Source organism: Artemia franciscana, chromosome 7 (genome assembly GCF_032884065.1).
Source record: "Artemia franciscana chromosome 7, ASM3288406v1, whole genome shotgun sequence".
In the NCBI taxonomy this organism is placed as follows: Eukaryota; Metazoa; Arthropoda; class Branchiopoda; order Anostraca; family Artemiidae; genus Artemia; species Artemia franciscana.
This window is the reverse complement of record NC_088869.1, coordinates 6,997,450-7,015,653: the sequence shown is the minus strand read 5'-3', so window position 1 is coordinate 7,015,653 and position 18,204 is coordinate 6,997,450. Positions and strand designations below refer to the sequence as shown.

Here is an 18,204-nt window from a genome sequence, read left to right as displayed (position 1 = left end):
GTAGTGAGAGTCGAAGCTAGAGTGGAAAATTGAAACTCTAGGAATTTGAGTCGAAAATGTTGTAGCCCTAGAGAGTCACAGATAATAGCATGTCAAGAGTTCAGTAGTGAGAGTCGAAGTTAGAGTAGAGTGGAAAATTATGAAACTCGGGGAATTTGAGCCGAAAAATGTTGTAGTCTCTATGAGTAAGAGAAGGCGGTTATAATTTACAGATTTTACATTCCTAGTTAATCAGTGATTTACTGTATTTAAGAGGGCACACGAACTCCGAAAGTCAATTAAACTAATGGAGTTTTCCTGGCCTTCGGGAGCCAACTCACTGTTTTGGGCTCACAAAATGGCTCCTATTCCCTCGCTTCAAACAAAATCAAGCTTCTGATCGCAATTGACTCATTCTATACCTTTCCGTAGTACGAGTACTATCGAAGGACAATGAAGCTACTAACAAGCTGACGTAAAAATCAAAATCCTTTTTCAAAACAGCTAACAAGTATAGGAAACAACAACGTAATCAAGCAATTTCACTTGTTATAGAATTGACGGCAAAAAAAAACGGGTTTTATCAAGAAAGAAAAGAAGATAACATCGTTAACATTCAGTTCAGTTTTTTAATTGAATAGCCACAGTCAACAGAGAAAAGTGATTCTGGAAATATGGAAGACCTTAGGCAATTAACGGATGACCAAAAAGATATATTAAAAAAGGTAAGGAGTTATTTTAATTAATTGCAATAACTTACTGAATAAGTCTAATTAGTATGCTATATTAACCGCTGTTTAAACATACAATGGACATATTGCGAAGCTATGGAGCCTTTGAAAGTAATTAAAAGTACCGATAGCTTATACAAATAGATAAACATTCCAAGAATTTTCTATCTGTAAAATCAGGAACTGTAGCTTATTGAGCTCTGAAGTAAAATAAGTAAACATTACAGTAGGTTTCAGTGAGCGCTTTTGGAGTGAATCAATAATTCAAATTACGTATTGGACGTAAAAAAAACACAAACAATAAGCTTGAACCCAGAAATACACTTTTAATAAAAACCACGCACACCAGAGCAGAAGCGAGAACGCAGAATCTTTGATGTGTGGCTTTATTGACAAATTCTGTTTCTTCACTGGTTTACATATTAATGTTTAAAAGAACTATGGAGGCAAAAGAGCAAATTTCGCAGGATATATTACGTATATTTATAAAAGTAGCTCAAATAAGCCAACTCATGACATTTGCCCATAATTACAAAATTTTGGGAAACTATCGCGGTACTTGTGTTATTCAGAATACACTCAATAGGTGAAGTCAGGTTCTTTCATGAAACAAACTACGATGCAAGCCCATTTTAATGAAATATTTGGTGCTTGTTCATTATCCAATTGATTCAATTCAATTCAGAACATACTCAGGAATTTTGCTGAGAAAATCCGGTTTCATAGCCACAAAGACAAAACTCAATTTAGTTTGCTACGCATAGGGATAGAAGATAGTGTCTGAACATGGATTTTGAAATGAGGATTTGGGATTTGCCAAAGACTAGGTGCGTAATAAACTGCACCAAGGTACATCACGCCATCATTTTTAGTAGAGTACATGTGGCGGGTGGCAGTAAAGGCAGAAGGAAGACCTCCTTTTAACGCGATTCTTAACGACATTTCTGCGTTCTGGGTACATAATTCTAAGTAGTAATTTTACAATTTTCCTGATAAAGTATTATATTTTCATCATATTTTGTTTTATTTCATTAGCTTTATCAAAAGTTAGAACCTAACTTCACTTATCGAGTGTGTTCTGAATAATACACAAGTACCACTATCGTTTTAATGAGAACACAAAACAATGTATGATTCTGGCAGAACAAAAATATAAAATGCTTTAGGATGTTTTTTACACTGGAAAATATTTTAGGAGGATAATATTGGATATATTGATGATAATATTGAATAATATATAATATTGAATACATTGATGATAAAATTGAATATATGATGATAATATTGAAATACTGATAGGATTTAGCATCTTGGAATGTTTTTCTATGATTTGGATTCGTTTAATTTGGTAAAACTTAGATATTGCCATTTTGTAGAAAAATCTGAAGTGAAGATGTTTGGATATTGTTCAAGCATATATTAATCTCAACAATTCTCATCATAGCTTAAAAATTGGGGACAGAGGCAGCCAAGTTTCAGGAGCTTCTTCAAGGATTTAAGGAGTCGACAGTTATAAATCAGGGCCTTCATTTGCTGTGGGGCAGGGAGGCAACTGCCCCTCCCAGACCTTAGCTTGCCACCCCATTTGAAACGTATTTCTTCCCCAGTCTTGTCGAAATTAAGATAAACCTACATAATTCAAGTATCAACAGAAACAGAATCAAGAAACAGGATCAAACAAAATTGGATCCAACTTTAACCCCTCCCCCTCCAGGATTTGACAGAATTACATCACCGATATAAATTTATATCACTGGCTACTAATGTGACAAACATTTATATTAATGTGGCACGTTTGTACCAATGAGTTGCCTTTTTGTATTTTGGGAAAGTTATTTTTGTATGATCTTCGCTAGTTTTCAGAAAAAAAAAAAAAAAAAAAAAATCTTCTGATTTGGTCTAAGTACCTCAGAGCACTTAAAAGATAAGCTTATTGGAAGTTTCATAAATTAGTTTTTAATATTTTGCAGGGTACGAAAGGACTTCTCTGCTCCTAAAACAAGATCATGTTGTTTTCTTGTTTAGCATGGGTTTTATTGTTTTTGGGGTCTGGCTACCCCCCCCCCACCCCGGAAAAATTTTTCCCTAGAATATTCTCCACAAGTGTAAAATTGTGCAGCCAAAGGGAAATTAAGACAAATAAAAAGAACGAAGAAAAAATTATAATTGTACATCAGCTATTACGAAGGAGGAGCGGAGGGCCATTGTGTAGGTGGGGGAAACCAGACACGTGAAATAGGAAATTTTAAAGCCTAAATTGTCTAAATCTCCACGAGCCTTTAGACACATATAGGAAGGGGTAGAAACTAATCTCTCATCTCCCTTCATTTAAACTAAACCTAGATAAGAGTGCTGAAGGGTGATTTCTTATTGCAAAAAAAAGTTTTCGACTTTAAAGGATCATTTAACTAAACTAACTTCCTTCATATTTCATAAAATTATATGCAATGAGGTGCAAGTTAGCATCAGTTATTAAAAGGGAGGGGTGGCGGATCATTTTGTAGGCAGGGGTGGACGTTGTGGTAAATACCTCAGAGTGCAATTTAATGCCAAAACATTCTAACTCTTATTGAACCTTCAGACAAATGTAGAATTGGTTCTAGGGAAGGGGGTGGAACGTAGAAACTTATACCTTACCTCTTGATTTCCGAGAATATTTCTGGTCAACGGATTTATTATGAAAGTAAAGATAAACATTAAACCCCAAAACAAGAAGATTTATTGCGTCTGATCCTCCTCATTCCCCCCTCATGGTCGTAGAAATTCAGAGGATTTTCATTCGATCAGAAATTGAGAGTTCCAGTGCCTTTTTAAAAAGTCAAAAATGATTGGAGTGCAACCAGCCCATGTCCTAGAATCTTTTTCGAAAACCTGGTCCTTTTGCAACCCCTTAGGACATCTGATCAACATTTTGAGGTACCCATTTTGTTCGGAACAGTTGACAATATCAATGAACTTGCATCTAAGGATGACAATCCCAGAGCCCCTAGGATAAGGGTCGTAAATTATGCGACCTGTCAATTCTTGACTGGTAAATTCAAGAGTAGAAAAAGAGGGGGGGGGGCAACATGTTTGATTTTGGAAGTCCAGTACCGTAAAAACTTCAGGATTAGTCTCTTGATCGAAATGCTAATCGGTATTTCGCTATAGGAAGAAGGAAGGTTAGGGGCCGGAAAAAGAACCAGAAAAATCTCTTTATGATCGATTTGAAACTAGTAGCCGTAAGTCCTTGGTCCAAAGGGAGTAACCTGGAAAAATTATTCCTCTACCAAAGGCCCTCTACCAAAGGGAGCTAAAAAAAAAGCACCAAATTTTTCCAATTGACCTGAAAATAATTTAAATCTTGAGCTAAGGGGACCCCAATACAGAAGAAAAATAAAAAAAACAACACTGCTTCCCTCAAAATACAGCCAAAAAAGGGCCACAAGCTTTACTCCCACCCACTGTATGTGGAAGGGGTTGTTATGGAAACAGTAGAGGGGGATCATTCGATCGAAAACTGAAAGTTCTTGTGTCCATTTTAAAGACTGAAAGCTACTGGAGGGTAATTAGCTTCCCTCTAGGTTCCATTTCTGATATGCGGCCCTCCTCTAACCTTTATAATACAAACTTCAAATTATGAAAATAATCTATTTTGCTCAAAACTTCAAAATGTCTAATAAGTTTGCCTTCGGGGTTGATATTAACCCCACAGCCCCAATGTTTTAATTTTATCTCACCCTGCTATGATAACTCAATCCCTGGAAACACGATAAAAGAATTAAATTAATTTAAAAGATAAAAATAAATACCATAAGAAAATTCTAAACCACATGTTCTACCTAGATCTTAGAATATTGGTAAAATATTCAAGAAATCCTACTTTTCTTCAGTATTTTTATTTGTCATACTTTCTAAGTGGCTGCTTAGTTTTGCATGGTAAATGAATTTTCAACGGGATGATTTTTTCAAGGGGGGGAGGGACTTTTCTGTGGGGAATTAACCTAGCACCGGTTTTTGACTAAGTACTAGCTATTCAAAATTTTATAAATGAAGGGAAGCATCACGAGTTGGTTCATTTGAGCTCGTTTTATAGGTACGAGTTGCATACAACTTATGTTTGTTTTAAGTTTCAAATTTGCTCTTTACTTACATCAGAAAAACTCGTTCTTTAAAAACAAATTTTTGACCCTATTTAATTTATTTTAATATACGAAACAAATATGATAAAAACATCTTTGGCGAACGTATATGGTGATACAAAAAAGACCAGTTAATTTTTGTTAAGATAGGGCACTAATTACGGTTCTTATTTCCTACCTTGTGAGACAGCCTCACTGAAAATTTGTTTTCTTTCAATTTCGGTTACAAAGAGACATGGTTTACTCTTTACTAGGCTAGTGACGAACATATTTTCTGCAGAAATTAAAGAAATAATAAAAAAAAAATGATACCATTCATCATCGAAACCAACATCTTCTAGAGCACTTGTTTCCGATGTCTGAGAAATTTAAGTGCCAGAAGAATGCATAGCAGCTACGTACATCCTGATTACTGTATATAGTTTTAACAGAAATTGGCAGCGCAAGAACGCGTAATTTTCAATATGGACCAATGAACCTGGTCATTAAAATGGCCCATAATTCAACATCGTTATCAAATGGTGGTAAAACGGCTAATCTTATTGATTACCTTCTTGTAAATCAAGCCAAAATGAAACTTTGAATAGACTAGAGTGGAGGAGTCTGCACAGCTGTTTTGGCTTCAGGTGGCTTGGTGCTCCAGTAAGATACTTCTACTATTAGTAGGGCTTATGAATGAGGGGAGGGGGGTCAATTGAAAGCATTAAGGTGGGTAACACGCAGGTAGCCTGAAGCACTAGCAGTGTTATAACAGAGGATACTGAACTAAAATAACCACAATGGCAAAATTCAAGGTTGATTTATGCACCAGCAATTTAATTTGTTGACCGTAACCTTTTGTACTTAATTTTAAAAAATGCAATAATCATGCCATACTGAAAGAGAAATTGCACGAAAAAATCAAGACAAATATGACATTTTATTAAAAGATGATTTAAGATATGCTGTTTCACTTTCGCTGGGTTAAAGCGTATGTGAGTACATTTAACAAGCACCAAGTTTAGATAAGGTTTGTTTAACATGCTTTTTTTGTAATCAGTAGATGAAAAAAAATCTAAGAATAAAACTGGTGAGTAACGTTAAATACATCAAACATTATTTGCAGCAAAAAACTGATAAGAAAAAAAAAACAACAAAAAACTTCATAATCGACAATTATAAGACGTTCTAGGTTCGCTAACTCTAGAAAGCATAATTGAGGAACAACTAAAGAGGGACCTCTGTTTTTGCCCTATGTGTGAAAATAGGTAGTAATTTAATCCTTTTTTGGGTTCTTGTAAGGAATTAGATGGATTGAAAAAGGAAATTTTAACGAGGTTGAATATAAGGGATGAATGGGCGGATTTGTATACTGTGTTAGAAGTATTATGGCGATTAAGAACATCACACATCCTTTTTTTCTGGGACGGGGGAAGGGTTTCTCGGGATTAGGAATTACCGGTATTTTGTGTCTCAAAGGTTATTGACACGTATGATTAGGCAGAAATCTAGTTTTATGATTGAACATCTGAATGACATGAATCAATGTCGAGGACATGATGACATTCACGATTGACAACGTCTACAATGAGCATTTTTATAAATAAAAAGAGGAATTTCCAACGAAATCTTGGAGCCTCTTGGGGACTATATCAACAGTTAGAATCGTTGCACTTGGGGATAAAAAAATACATTATGAATCCAACCTTCTTATTTAGCATTTAAGAGAACCCCACTACATGGGTTCCAAGTTCCTATCTACAAAAGTGTGGAATTTGTATGTTTTTTTTTGCCATAATAAAGATCACAGATGCATAATTATTAGCTATTTTTCTCTTTTTTTATTCAAGGGTAATCGTATCGAAACAATGGTCCTAAAACATCGAGAACGGGCTCATTCGAATGGAAATCCAAAGTTCCCTTTTTAAGCGACCAAAAAGACTGGAGGGTAACTAGTACCCCTCCCACGCCTTTTTTTCCTGATGTCATCTGATCAAAAATCAAAGATAGCCATTTAATTCAGTTTATTTGAAAGGTATTGAAAACAGGAAAACAGGATTAATCAAATAAGGTATTGGCAAGTCAATTATGGAAATCATTTGAACTACCATGGTAATCCAAATTTAACAAAAAGAATATTTTAGTTTTATTTTATAGCCGATTCAAATTTTGAAAGTTAAGTAACCACCCTTTAGACATTTTCGGTGGGAATCAAGCGTTTCCATCACACGGCATGGCATCAGAGATTTTTTATACTTATTCCTTCGGTGCTGAATGATCTGCTGCAAGCTGCTCTGAGAATGGGAGCACAGGATTGAACTTTTTGACAGACTTGAGACCTGATTTGGCCAAGTTTCCGCAAAATATTACCAACAATTATGGCCAGCTTCTGATGGTAAGAGTGGCATTTCTCTTCGTACAACACATCTGGTGCATTTCAATGCTGAATAAGTGTTCAAGCAGGTATATTTGACTAGTAGACATGTACAAAGTTTCACTAATTGTTCCTCAGCCCTCCTTGACATCCCTTCTTTGAGCCCAGAAAATCGGCTAAAAGATTTAGCGCGGATGGTGGTCAAGTGTCTTACGCGAGATATGACCCAACCATTATAGCCAGCTTCTCCTGCTTGTAAAAGCTACGTTTCTCTTTATACAATACATTTGATGCATTCCCAAACTGGGTATACGGTCAAGCATATCCACCAACAAAGAGCTGGGAGCGTTGTAAAAGAATTTGTAGAAGTAGTGAGAATTTTTAGGAAAGCCACCAAATGGAAAGCCATTTGGTTTATTGATATAGTAAAAAAAAAATCCCAGCGATTTGTCTCCACAAATTTCGTCTTCTTTGTGCTGAGTGTGGGGCGGATGAAAGAGGCCTGCTTTACCATATTGTCTACCAGCATTAGGGTCTGCTTCTGATGATTGATGAAAAGAATATTTAACACCACCCTCAAACAATTCCTCTTGAAATCATTTAACTCGGCCTTTCGAGGCACCCACGCTTCAGAACCATTCATTTGCAGACATCTTCATTTTCTTCCAAACTTCTTTCAACTGTGAAAACCGCCCGAGCACCTCGGCTATTCTACTTTATGCGTCTTCACTGCATCCACCAGTTTTACTAATAATACTCCCCATGTAAGTGAAGCTATTCACTTGATCAATTTCCTTGTTATCTAACATCACCTGAACTTGTTGTAGCAAAGTGGATTGATGCTCTGATTAATATTAAGAAAAACAGGATCAAAACGGAGTTTTAAAGGCCAAACAAAAATACAGAAAAATTCATTCACTCAACAAAAGAACCAGCAATTAAACAAGTTGGATAAGCTGATTCGTTTGTATGAGTGAACGTATTTTTCTTTTATTTATCAGTTGTTTGCTAGTATCCGTCGATAGCAGTTCAAGTTCCTTTTATTATCAATAAACTTCCATTTATAAAAAAAAAATATTCCAAATTGCTCACTGACCTAGTTTTTGATTTTGTACAAGTCGTGGATATTGGCGAATGACTCGCTTTATGGTTGTTAGGTATTTGGTTATAATCCCTACAATTTTTGGCTTTCATTGAATTTAATTTATCTTCTAATTTTTGGTTTTATTTGTTGTTTTTTCCCACTGACTTTCCGCGTCGGCTTTTGGTCATCTTACAATAATCCGGGGCACTTCACAATCATCCGGGGTCTGATTATATACCAGAATCGTTAGGGTACATCCAAGGTTACACCAAGAATCAGTTATACTTATCCCAATCAACACAATACTCTGTAAAATTGGAGGATCGATTTATAATCACCTTGCAGTAATGAGTGTATTATAACAGTAGTGTAGTGACGGGGCTTACCTTTTTAAACGAAGGATGAGATGAAATCGTTTTGCAACAACGAGCAAAAACATTTCATTCATCCTAACCTGAAAAATAACGCTGCTCGTACTTTTAGCGTCAGCGAGAGCTCATGCTCTCGCTAATAGCTGTTTTCAGCAGTAAGTAAATACTTACAATGCTTGCGTCATTTCTGAATTGCAGAAAAACAACATGACCAGGCTTGTCAAATTGGCACATTTTATGCATTTTTTTTACTGTATATTTTCTAAATGGCTGATTCCATTAGTTCCAAAGAACCTTTCTTTGGTTGTCCCGACGTTTACAAATAGTCATATTCCACTTCAGTACCGTTGTTTGGATTAATTCCTATTAGTCTTCTGGTTCCTCGCCACCCATAACTGATTACACACCGTTTATAGTCAACTCGAGTGACAAAAGGTCAGTTTTTACTAAAAAATTCGGCTATTCCTAAGCTAGATGCCGTGGATGAATCTTCACATAAGAATTTTTTTTTTTTTTACACAGCCCAATAACCTTTAAAGTTGCGTCACAGCAATATAACTTAACCCTTCTATGCTGGCTATGATAAACCTTACATATAAAAATTTCGGAGGCATTGCGCATTTAAGAAGAATATATACTACTAATGGGCACCATGTTTAAATTTCACCATCTCACCTATTTAAACAATCTAAATTGATGTCATTTTAAATAAATTACGTGCTTCCTGTATTGTGCACGGGTCATTATTTGAATATTCAGGAGATAGTCAAATCCAGTTCAGTGATCCCACCCTTAGGTTTTTAACCCAAAGATGGCTTTGTCAACTATCATTAAGGTTTTTTCCACTGGTATTACGATTTTTATGGGTTTTCCCATCAACTTTTACTGATCCTTTACAAGTTGCTATAACACGTTTCAATAATTGCGAATATTTGAATAATAACAATAGCGATCTATTTTAATAATTGTAAATAATAATTATCCAAGATGAGTAAATTAATATGAACAGCTGAAGTAAAACGCATGGAAAAAAAAATTAGAGGTAATGATGAACAAACATAAAGCACAAGACATGTGTGGTTAGAAGACAAACGGATATCAAAAGTTTTTTTTTTGAAAATACTGGGACAAAAATTACTGTTGTAGGCAACTGCCTAGGACACACTGCTGCCTAATAACACAGCAATAAACTTCTGTCAATCGTTTTACCCGGGCCTCTGTTACTTCTGATACCCTAAATTGGTCTTAATTACAGAGCAAACACCAAGTCTATTAAGGGTAGGGTACAACAAAATGTGAAGAAAAGTAGCCAAAAAAGAACCGACGGAATAATAAACCACGCCCCTTTAGACCCCCCCCCCCCAATGTCCCATTTGGAGGCAAAGTTGGAGCCAATTTCTCCAAATCAAGTGAAAAAATCAGGCATATAGTACCATAAAGGCAAAGATTTACAAAAGAAAACTGACCCGTTTCTCTGGACGCTTAAATTATGCAGGCTTATCTCACTTTTGAAAATATTTTGAGGAAACTAAATTTCAGCTAGGTGGGCTGGGATCTGGAGGGGACGGTTGCCCCCCCCCCGTCCCATAGAAAATTACGCCCCTGGGTGTAATCCGTAAAAGATAACAAATACTTCACCATCAACTTGTCAACTGAAACGTTATAGGCAGCTAGGCCTATAGGAAACTAGGCAATTAGGAAAAATTATCATATATAGCTGATTCAGGAGATGTAAATATTATCTCGATTAATCTTAATAGTAAAATGTTATTGCGAAAACAATTATAGTAAATTCGAAATGAGCCAGAAACCCCTTGAAAATGGTGTCGAATCGATATAAAAAGGGCATCACTGGTATCGCCATGGTCATTAATCAATCGTCTTTTGCCCGAAAACTACAGCCGTTCACCTTAAATAACAAGGAAAAGTACTTTCTGGATGTGACACTTTCAATTTCTTCTGTTTTTTTTTTCTTCTGTCACATTAATAACATGTAACAACTATAAACATAGCTTATTTACAAACCTCTGAAGGTATGTCACATTTCACAATTGCTGTCTCTTTTGTTCTCTGCATATCATTTCACATGTTTTATTCCATTTTTGAGAAGAATGAGTTTTGTTTATAGATGAACTCACTTATCCTCACTAATTCTACAATTTCTGGGGACGAGCAGGTGTTACTTATCCGACAACAAATCCAGACCGTTTCAAGTAGTAATCTTACTAACCTCTGACGTCAGTTATGTTTTGAAAAATGCTAAGGACAAGTAATTGGGCTAGTCGGATAAGTAATCCAGGAATGGTCGAAGGCACTAAAAGAGATCTATACTGTAAGTTAAAAGTACAGTCAAAATTTTCCTCTCGTCTAATGAGACTAATAGGTCTGCCCTATTGATACCTTCAAATAAAGACAATAGGCAAAGGGGGCCATCAGCTCCACTCTTTTATATACTATTACGGTTGCTGAACCGCCGCAGTTTGAATTACAGAGTGGGGTGCTTCGTGGAATAGACATTACGCTTCTGAATTTTGCGGATGCTACACACTTCCCGGGGACTCCAGAAAAATTTATATCGACCGGCAAATGCGTATTTTATGACTGGTGTGAACCTCATTCTTTCATTTACACTTTGGGCATTTTGACAGAGAATTCAAAAGTGAAGTAATTCCAAATAATTTTCTCAATACTTTACTGGAAGGTCTCCAACAACTAATTAGTCCAAAGTTGCAAGAAGACAATATAATTACGGCAGATCCCGTACATTTATTTCAGAACTGTTCAGCAATGCAGAGCTAAGAAGACACACCATGAATTTATTTATTCTCTTACAGAAAGAACTCGGGACGTATGTATTTTTTTCATGGGGAGAGGGGGGGGGGGGCAAAAGATTATTTGCTAATTTGAATAATAAGTCCCAAAATTGAAGTTCCGGGGGGGAGTCCTCCGCCCCAGTGTCCGTCCCTGGAAAGTATTGTGTATGTTAGCTGACCAGATACAGCACTTCACACTCCGCTTGCTTTCACAAGGTTTAAAGAATATTGACGATACAACAAGATTGAATTTAGATTTGTAGTTCTAAATATTTGTTCCACATTCCACTATAGTATATCGTAAGCCCCCCTCTTCATTATCTGGTATCCACAAACTAAAAACTTCCTTTTTTTCAGTTTTCCAAAGAAGTAGAGGACTTGAAACTTCCATACAGAAATCAAGCGTATATTGTCCGATGGTTAATTGCCCGAGACTTTGAAATCGACAAAGCTTTTGACATGTTAAAAGCCCATACACACTGGAGGCAAAAGTTTGGAGCCGATAAACTTACCGACACATGGATACCAGCTTCGATCGCTAGGTCTCACATCCCTTTGGGTTTTCTTGGCGAAGATATTGATAAAAATCCCTCCTGGATTCTAATGCTCGGCAATATGGATATACGAGGTGTTTTGAAATCTGTACCCAATAAAGAAATGCTGAACTACTGTGCGTGGATTTTAGAAAGAAGCATGAGAATTATCGAAAGAAATTCCAAGAAGAATAGGACCCAAATCAATCGCCTAAATATATTCGTTGACTTGGCTAACTGGAAAGTTGCAGACCTCACATCGTGGATTTCACTGAATTTCGGCAAAGACTTGGCACAAATGTATGAAGCCAACTATCCCGAGATTTTAGGCAAACTGGTCATTTTTAACACACCAGCCTTGTTCAGCGTATTATACAACTTTGTTAAACCATTCCTTTCCGAATTAACGGTGCAAAAAATCCGAATCATCGGCAGTGATGAAACCCAATGGCAACAGGAATTTGAGACTCTCGAAGACACTCAAATCCCCAAAAAATGGGGTGGAGCTTTGACAGACCAAGACGGCAACGAGTACGCCCTTACAAAATTAAGCATGAATATGGGTAAAAAAGTACCATCTTCCAATTATATTTCCAATCAGTCTCCTGAACTTATCGATATGCTATGAATACATTTATATATTATGTTCTATGGCAAAGTCGAACAATATTTATTGCCTATTGAAGTTCAAACTATATGAGCCTACTCAGATTTAATTTTGAAAAAAAAAACAACTAAATTTTAGAGGTACAATTGAAAAAAAAAATAGAAGTATGAAAATACAGGAATAACAGCGACAATGTGAGAAATAGTAGAATATAACTTTTTTTTTTTTTTTTTTAATAAAATAGGATGAAGTTTCGTGGATGTAATGATAAAGAATTAACGTAATACCACCTAAATAATTCTATAAGACGCTGGGAAATAATGATAATGGCAGCGACAAAATAAAGATTTTTATTATAATCCAGAAAGATTTCACAAAATATGACGAAAGTATGGTATTACAAGAATGGCAACTGAAATAAAATACATCGTTTTTATCATTGCGTGGACATTTCAAAGATGCTATATCAATGGCAATGACAAGACATTGACGTTACATGAACGACAATAATTATACTATCGTACATATGTACTAATTACATGAACATAAGACTAACGCTGTATGGATGCCAATGACAAACCACTGAAGTTATATTAAAAACAGTAATGATGTTGTCAGCAGAAGTGGTTTTAGGGGGGGGGGGGTCACTTCCCCTAGGCACAAAAATTTTAGGAATGGAAAATTTCGAATAAATAATCTAAAGATTATTATGCTTTTGCAATTTTGAAATTTATATTTTTATCAAAATAAAATAGAGGGCGCAGTTGTCAGTAAGTTTAAGCAAATTGAATCCGAAATTTTGGTTTGTCTCGTATCTTCATCACCATTCCTTGTGGCGGTTCTGGGCTCTCTTGCACCCGGGGCAAAATCTTCATTAGTAACCCCCCCCCCCTGTCTTCCACAAAATTTTCAGCCAACATTTTATCAAAATTTTCATGTATTAACAAGATTACTTACATTTTATTAATTAATTAATAATCTATTTTTTAAATTTATTATTCAAATTATTTGAATAACATTAATAATTGTAAATTAATCATTTTCACTTGTTTACTGCGCCCTCTACTTTATTTAAAAAAAAAATGAAATTTCAAAAATTACAAAATGATTGTAACCGTCATATCATTTATTTGTAATTTTACACCCCTAAAATTTCTGTGTCCGGGGCAAGTCTTCCTTATGTCCCTTCGCTAAAACCACCTCTGATCCAGTTAAAATCCTCTGAACAGGTGATTCTAAGAGCTCTGACCGATCATAATATCCATAGCGGGATAATTTATGTCTATCTTTAACAGGTACGACAAAAACTCTCAAAGTCTTATGTATAGCCAAGTGTACACGAAACTTTAGAAATTGCCTCGAATTTAAGGCATTACCACAAATCAAGTTGGTAGCAGTTGCTGAATTTTTGCTGTTGTGTTCAGGTCTTCTGCTTTGGTAGAATCTGGGAGTCTGATAATGAGCTTGTCGCTCCCCAGCACTTCCAGTTTTTTCTACCTCCCGGTTTGGTAGTATTTACTTACTGATTGCTTTACATTGTAGGTTTTTTTGTTATCTTTTTTATTCTGTAGATTATTTTATTTTTTATTTTTGTTATCTTTTATACAAAAAATAAAATTAGCTTTAAAATCCTAGAGAAAGGCGGGCAAAGGGAACTATTAAAAAAAGCTTCACTCGGATGTATTTTAGTTCATTTATATAGAATTTACAGTTAGCAAAATTTTTTGTGAATTTTAAAGGGTTGTTTCGGTATATATATATATATATATATATATATATATATATATATATATATATATATATATATATATATATATATATATATATATATATATATATATATATATATTATATATATATATATATATATATATATATATATATATATATATATATATAAATTTGTTCCTTATTTTGACAGTTTCTGTCACTCTATTTGACTCTCTGACTTCGATCACGAATGAGTAATATCCATACAATACGGTTTTTGAAAAGGCACGATAGGATTAAACATATGATCACACAAATTAAGATGCTTAAGTGAAAAAAAAATGTGAGAACATTTTAAGAGGAAAATAATCAAGTTCTGGTTAAGAAGGGTCAAATAAAATCTTTCAAAGATGACTTTTATAAAAACAGGCTCAATTTACTATTAAAAATTGAAAAACAGCAAAATGTTCCCCATGCTGCACTTACTGATTGTTTGCATTGTAGGTTTTTTGTTATAGATAACTTCAAAGACCACACTGCCTTTCCATGACGAAAGTAAAACAGTTCAAAATAGGGATTAAACCTTTTTATTGACAGTGAATAGATATAAAATTATTTAACTGGATATTTCGAACACATATACAGTGTTCATCATCAGCAGTAAAACTACTGCTGATTACTGCTGATGATGAACACTGTATATGTGTTCGAAATATCCAGTTAAATAATTTTATGTCTATTCACTGTCAATAAAAAGGTTTCATCCCTATTTTGAACTGTTTTACTTTCGTTTTTTGTTATCTTTTTTATTCTGTAGATCATTGGGTTGTTTGTTGAAATTTGATTTTTGTGAAATCCAAGTGCAATTGTTGTGAAAACCAGTGTCAAAACTATAATTGTGAATAAAATCTTTTCTTTAATGCGAAATGTATCATACGTATTAATGGAAATACAGACATAGAACCTTTTTACAAATATGTTTTTCAGAATTAAACCGTTAAGGAAGAAATAATTTTTCCAACTTGTGGTGTACACATACTTCATAATAGGAAGAGGTACTAGTTAACTATTCCAAACACAATCAAGAATATTAGATCCAAGAAAACCGGTTTCATTGCCACAAAGACAAGTGACGGGTAACAGAATGCATCGTCCTTCCATAATTTCGGCTATATGTTTAAACGTTAGAGAGAGGGGGGAGGATATTTGGACAGCGTTAAATCAGAAAACAATTTTTACTTCATAATATGCAGATTAAGTGTAGCTAACACACTTTGCATACAGACCCTCTATACTTTACCCCTCCCCCCCCAATATGCAAATATATAGCCCAAGTTATATAAGTCCAATGAATTCTGTCATCCATCACTTGTCCTTGTGGCTATGAAACCGGTTTTCTCGAATCGAAAATTCTTGAGTGTGTTCTTAATAATTAGAAAGTAACTAAGAAAATACTAAACAAATTTAGGAGATACCAATTGCGCTAATTCAACCCCATTAAGGAATCCTGACCATTTGCCCATGATCTATCTTGAAGATACAAATAAAGAGATTCGACCGATGAGTAAGAGCTGGGTCGACAATTTTGATTAACAACATATTAAACAACTATCCTGAACTACACCCAGGATAACACAGCACGGAGACGGACATAACTTTAGCAAAGGATTTCAATATTCTCGTGAATTCCTTTTAGAAATAATTTTTACATCATCACATACCTGAAGTAAGATCATACGAAGAAACGACAGTGCGACCGGCAGTGAAAACGCCACCTTACAAAAACTCTAAATACGAGGTAAGCAATATGATGTAGATGGCATATAATCTATATGGTAGATGGTGTAATGAATTTACAGCACAATAGCGGGAAATTAAAATATCCATGGACTTTGATATTCATCAAAATAAAATTATAAAGCTTTTCTGATTTGTTAAATTCAAAACAGAACAGGCTCCTTTCTGATAGGTATCAATATTTTGCTTCGTCGTTCTAATATTATTTTCAATTCATGCCCTTGGCTCAACTTCGGCAGAAGGATTTCAATACCCTTGTGAATTACTATTAGAAAAAAATGTTCGACGTTTGCTGTACACGGAAAGTTCAAAATGACTTTCGAAACTCTAATATTTACTCTGACAATTAGAGAGGGACAGTCCTTCCCTTTAAAAGCTTACCAGATGCAACATAGTGATGAATTTCTATTATAGAAAACAGTTTTCTGCTGAAATTAAGTAAGAATTGTGTATCTTCGTGAATATAATTTTACATGTTAAGACTAAGAGAAATCATTGTCTTATGTACTTCGACTATGCAGTGATGTAATAATGATAAAAAGAAAACAAAATATAAAACATAGATTGAAGGGGAAATAGGTTCAAAGTCTTTTAATCTATTTTATAACGGCCTTCGCTCATTATAATATAATATCACTTTTCTAAGAATTTTTATATTTACAATCAAATACGTGATGAACGAAAAATTATATCTCAGATTGCATGTATGCGTCTGTCGATTAATAATTCGTAACTAAGCGGGGGAGGGGGCTGTATTTTAATCAACAAACGACTATCATCAATAAACTATGCACAAAAGAAGAAAGGAAACGGTGTTGGTTTTCCCACAGACACTGGAAGAGAAAGCGAAAAACAAGTTTCAAATATTTAATTTGCAGCCTAATAAACCATTCTACGAAAACCTAAAACTTTCTAATGCCTAAAACGGTCTAAAACTAATAAATGGAAAGAAGAATTCTTACACTTCCGTGACATCACTCTTCACATTTTTCTGATGTCTATGGAGGATTTTTCGAAATGAAAAAAAAATAAAAATAAAAAATGAAAAAAAAAGAAAAAAATAAAAAAACTTACTTGTGAAATGAGTCGAAGACTTTTGACAGTTGCTTCATATACACCTTCAAGTCGACGAACTAGGCCTTTGTGTTTCTTGCTCCGGGTATGCCTTAAAAAAGACTGAAAAAAGGACATAATTAGCCACAATAAAATTGTTAAGCTACATTTCCATAAAATAAAAATTGTAGAGGAAAAATAAAAGATCCTAAAAGCCATACTAAGACTGAAAAAACGACATAATTAGCCACAATAAAATGATTAAGCTACAGTTTCATAAAATAAAAGTTGTAGAGGAAAAATAAAAGATCTTAAAAGCCATATTAAGACTGAAAAAAGGACATAATTAGCCACAATAAAATTTTAGCTACACTTTCATAAAATAAAAATTGTAGAGGAAAAATAAAAGATTTTAAAAAGAAAACCATGAGAAATCATCAAGAAATGTCAATTAAACAGCGTAGACAATTATCCTGCCGCAGTCACATGTTTCCAGTTACCTTCCAAGACCATTTTATTAAAGAAGAAAAACAGAACAAAACTCTAAAAACTAATAAAAGAAGTCAATTGGATTAATGTCTCTCTGCATAGATCATAATCGAACTTCAAAGTGGCCGAATATTTCTGTACAGTATTAAAAACTAGACTGCAAACTAACCATTAACGATAATTTCAAGGGAAAAGACACCGTTTAGGTGATTCTTTATGTCAGTTTATGCAACTATTAAAGTAAATAATACAGATTAAGAGAAAGAAATCAAAACCTCAGAAGAAAATTTTCGTAATTAAAATTTATTATATTCCCAATACAGCAATTCGCTGTAACTATTAACTGAATTCTTATTAAACTTGATATTTTAGGCCTACTTACTTACTTGCACTTGTGGCAGGATCAGGTGGTTTCACCTAACCTGCCATCTAAAATTCGAATCTTACATGGGAAATTGTTTAATTGCATACACAGAGTCACCTCAAAAAGAGCAGCCAGCACCAAGACTCGAACCACAAGCCCGAAGGACATAGGATCGCAAATCATCGTGCCACCCAGTCGG

General features: G+C 34.6%; 2 protein-coding genes across 2 annotated transcripts in view; one reads left to right on the top strand and one right to left on the bottom strand.

Moving 5' to 3' along the window:
• LOC136028674 (zinc finger protein on ecdysone puffs-like) overlaps window positions 1-18,204 on the bottom strand; it is a gene marked incomplete in the record, with an annotated part of 72,223 nt that overhangs the window by 16,039 nt on the left and 37,980 nt on the right. Inside the window, 1 exon segment of the mRNA XM_065706501.1 lies at window positions 17,174-17,275. Coding sequence (XP_065562573.1) covers window positions 17,174-17,275 — 102 coding nt within the window.
• Window positions 547-12,820, top strand: LOC136028780 (SEC14-like protein 4). The gene is made up of 2 exons (XM_065706682.1): window positions 547-704; window positions 11,810-12,820. The coding sequence occupies exons 1-2, from the start codon at window positions 654-656 to the stop codon at window positions 12,611-12,613; spliced, it is 855 nt and encodes a 284-aa protein (XP_065562754.1). The 5' UTR covers window positions 547-653; the 3' UTR covers window positions 12,614-12,820.

Coding starts and splice junctions, on each gene's coding strand:
- LOC136028780 (XM_065706682.1), top strand. CDS start 654: ATGGAAGACCTTAGGCAATTAACGGATGACCAAAAAGATATATTAAAA. Junction 705..11,809: donor AAAAAGATATATTAAAAAAG/GTAAGGAGTTAT, acceptor CCTTTTTTTCAG/TTTTCCAAAGAAGTAGAGGA.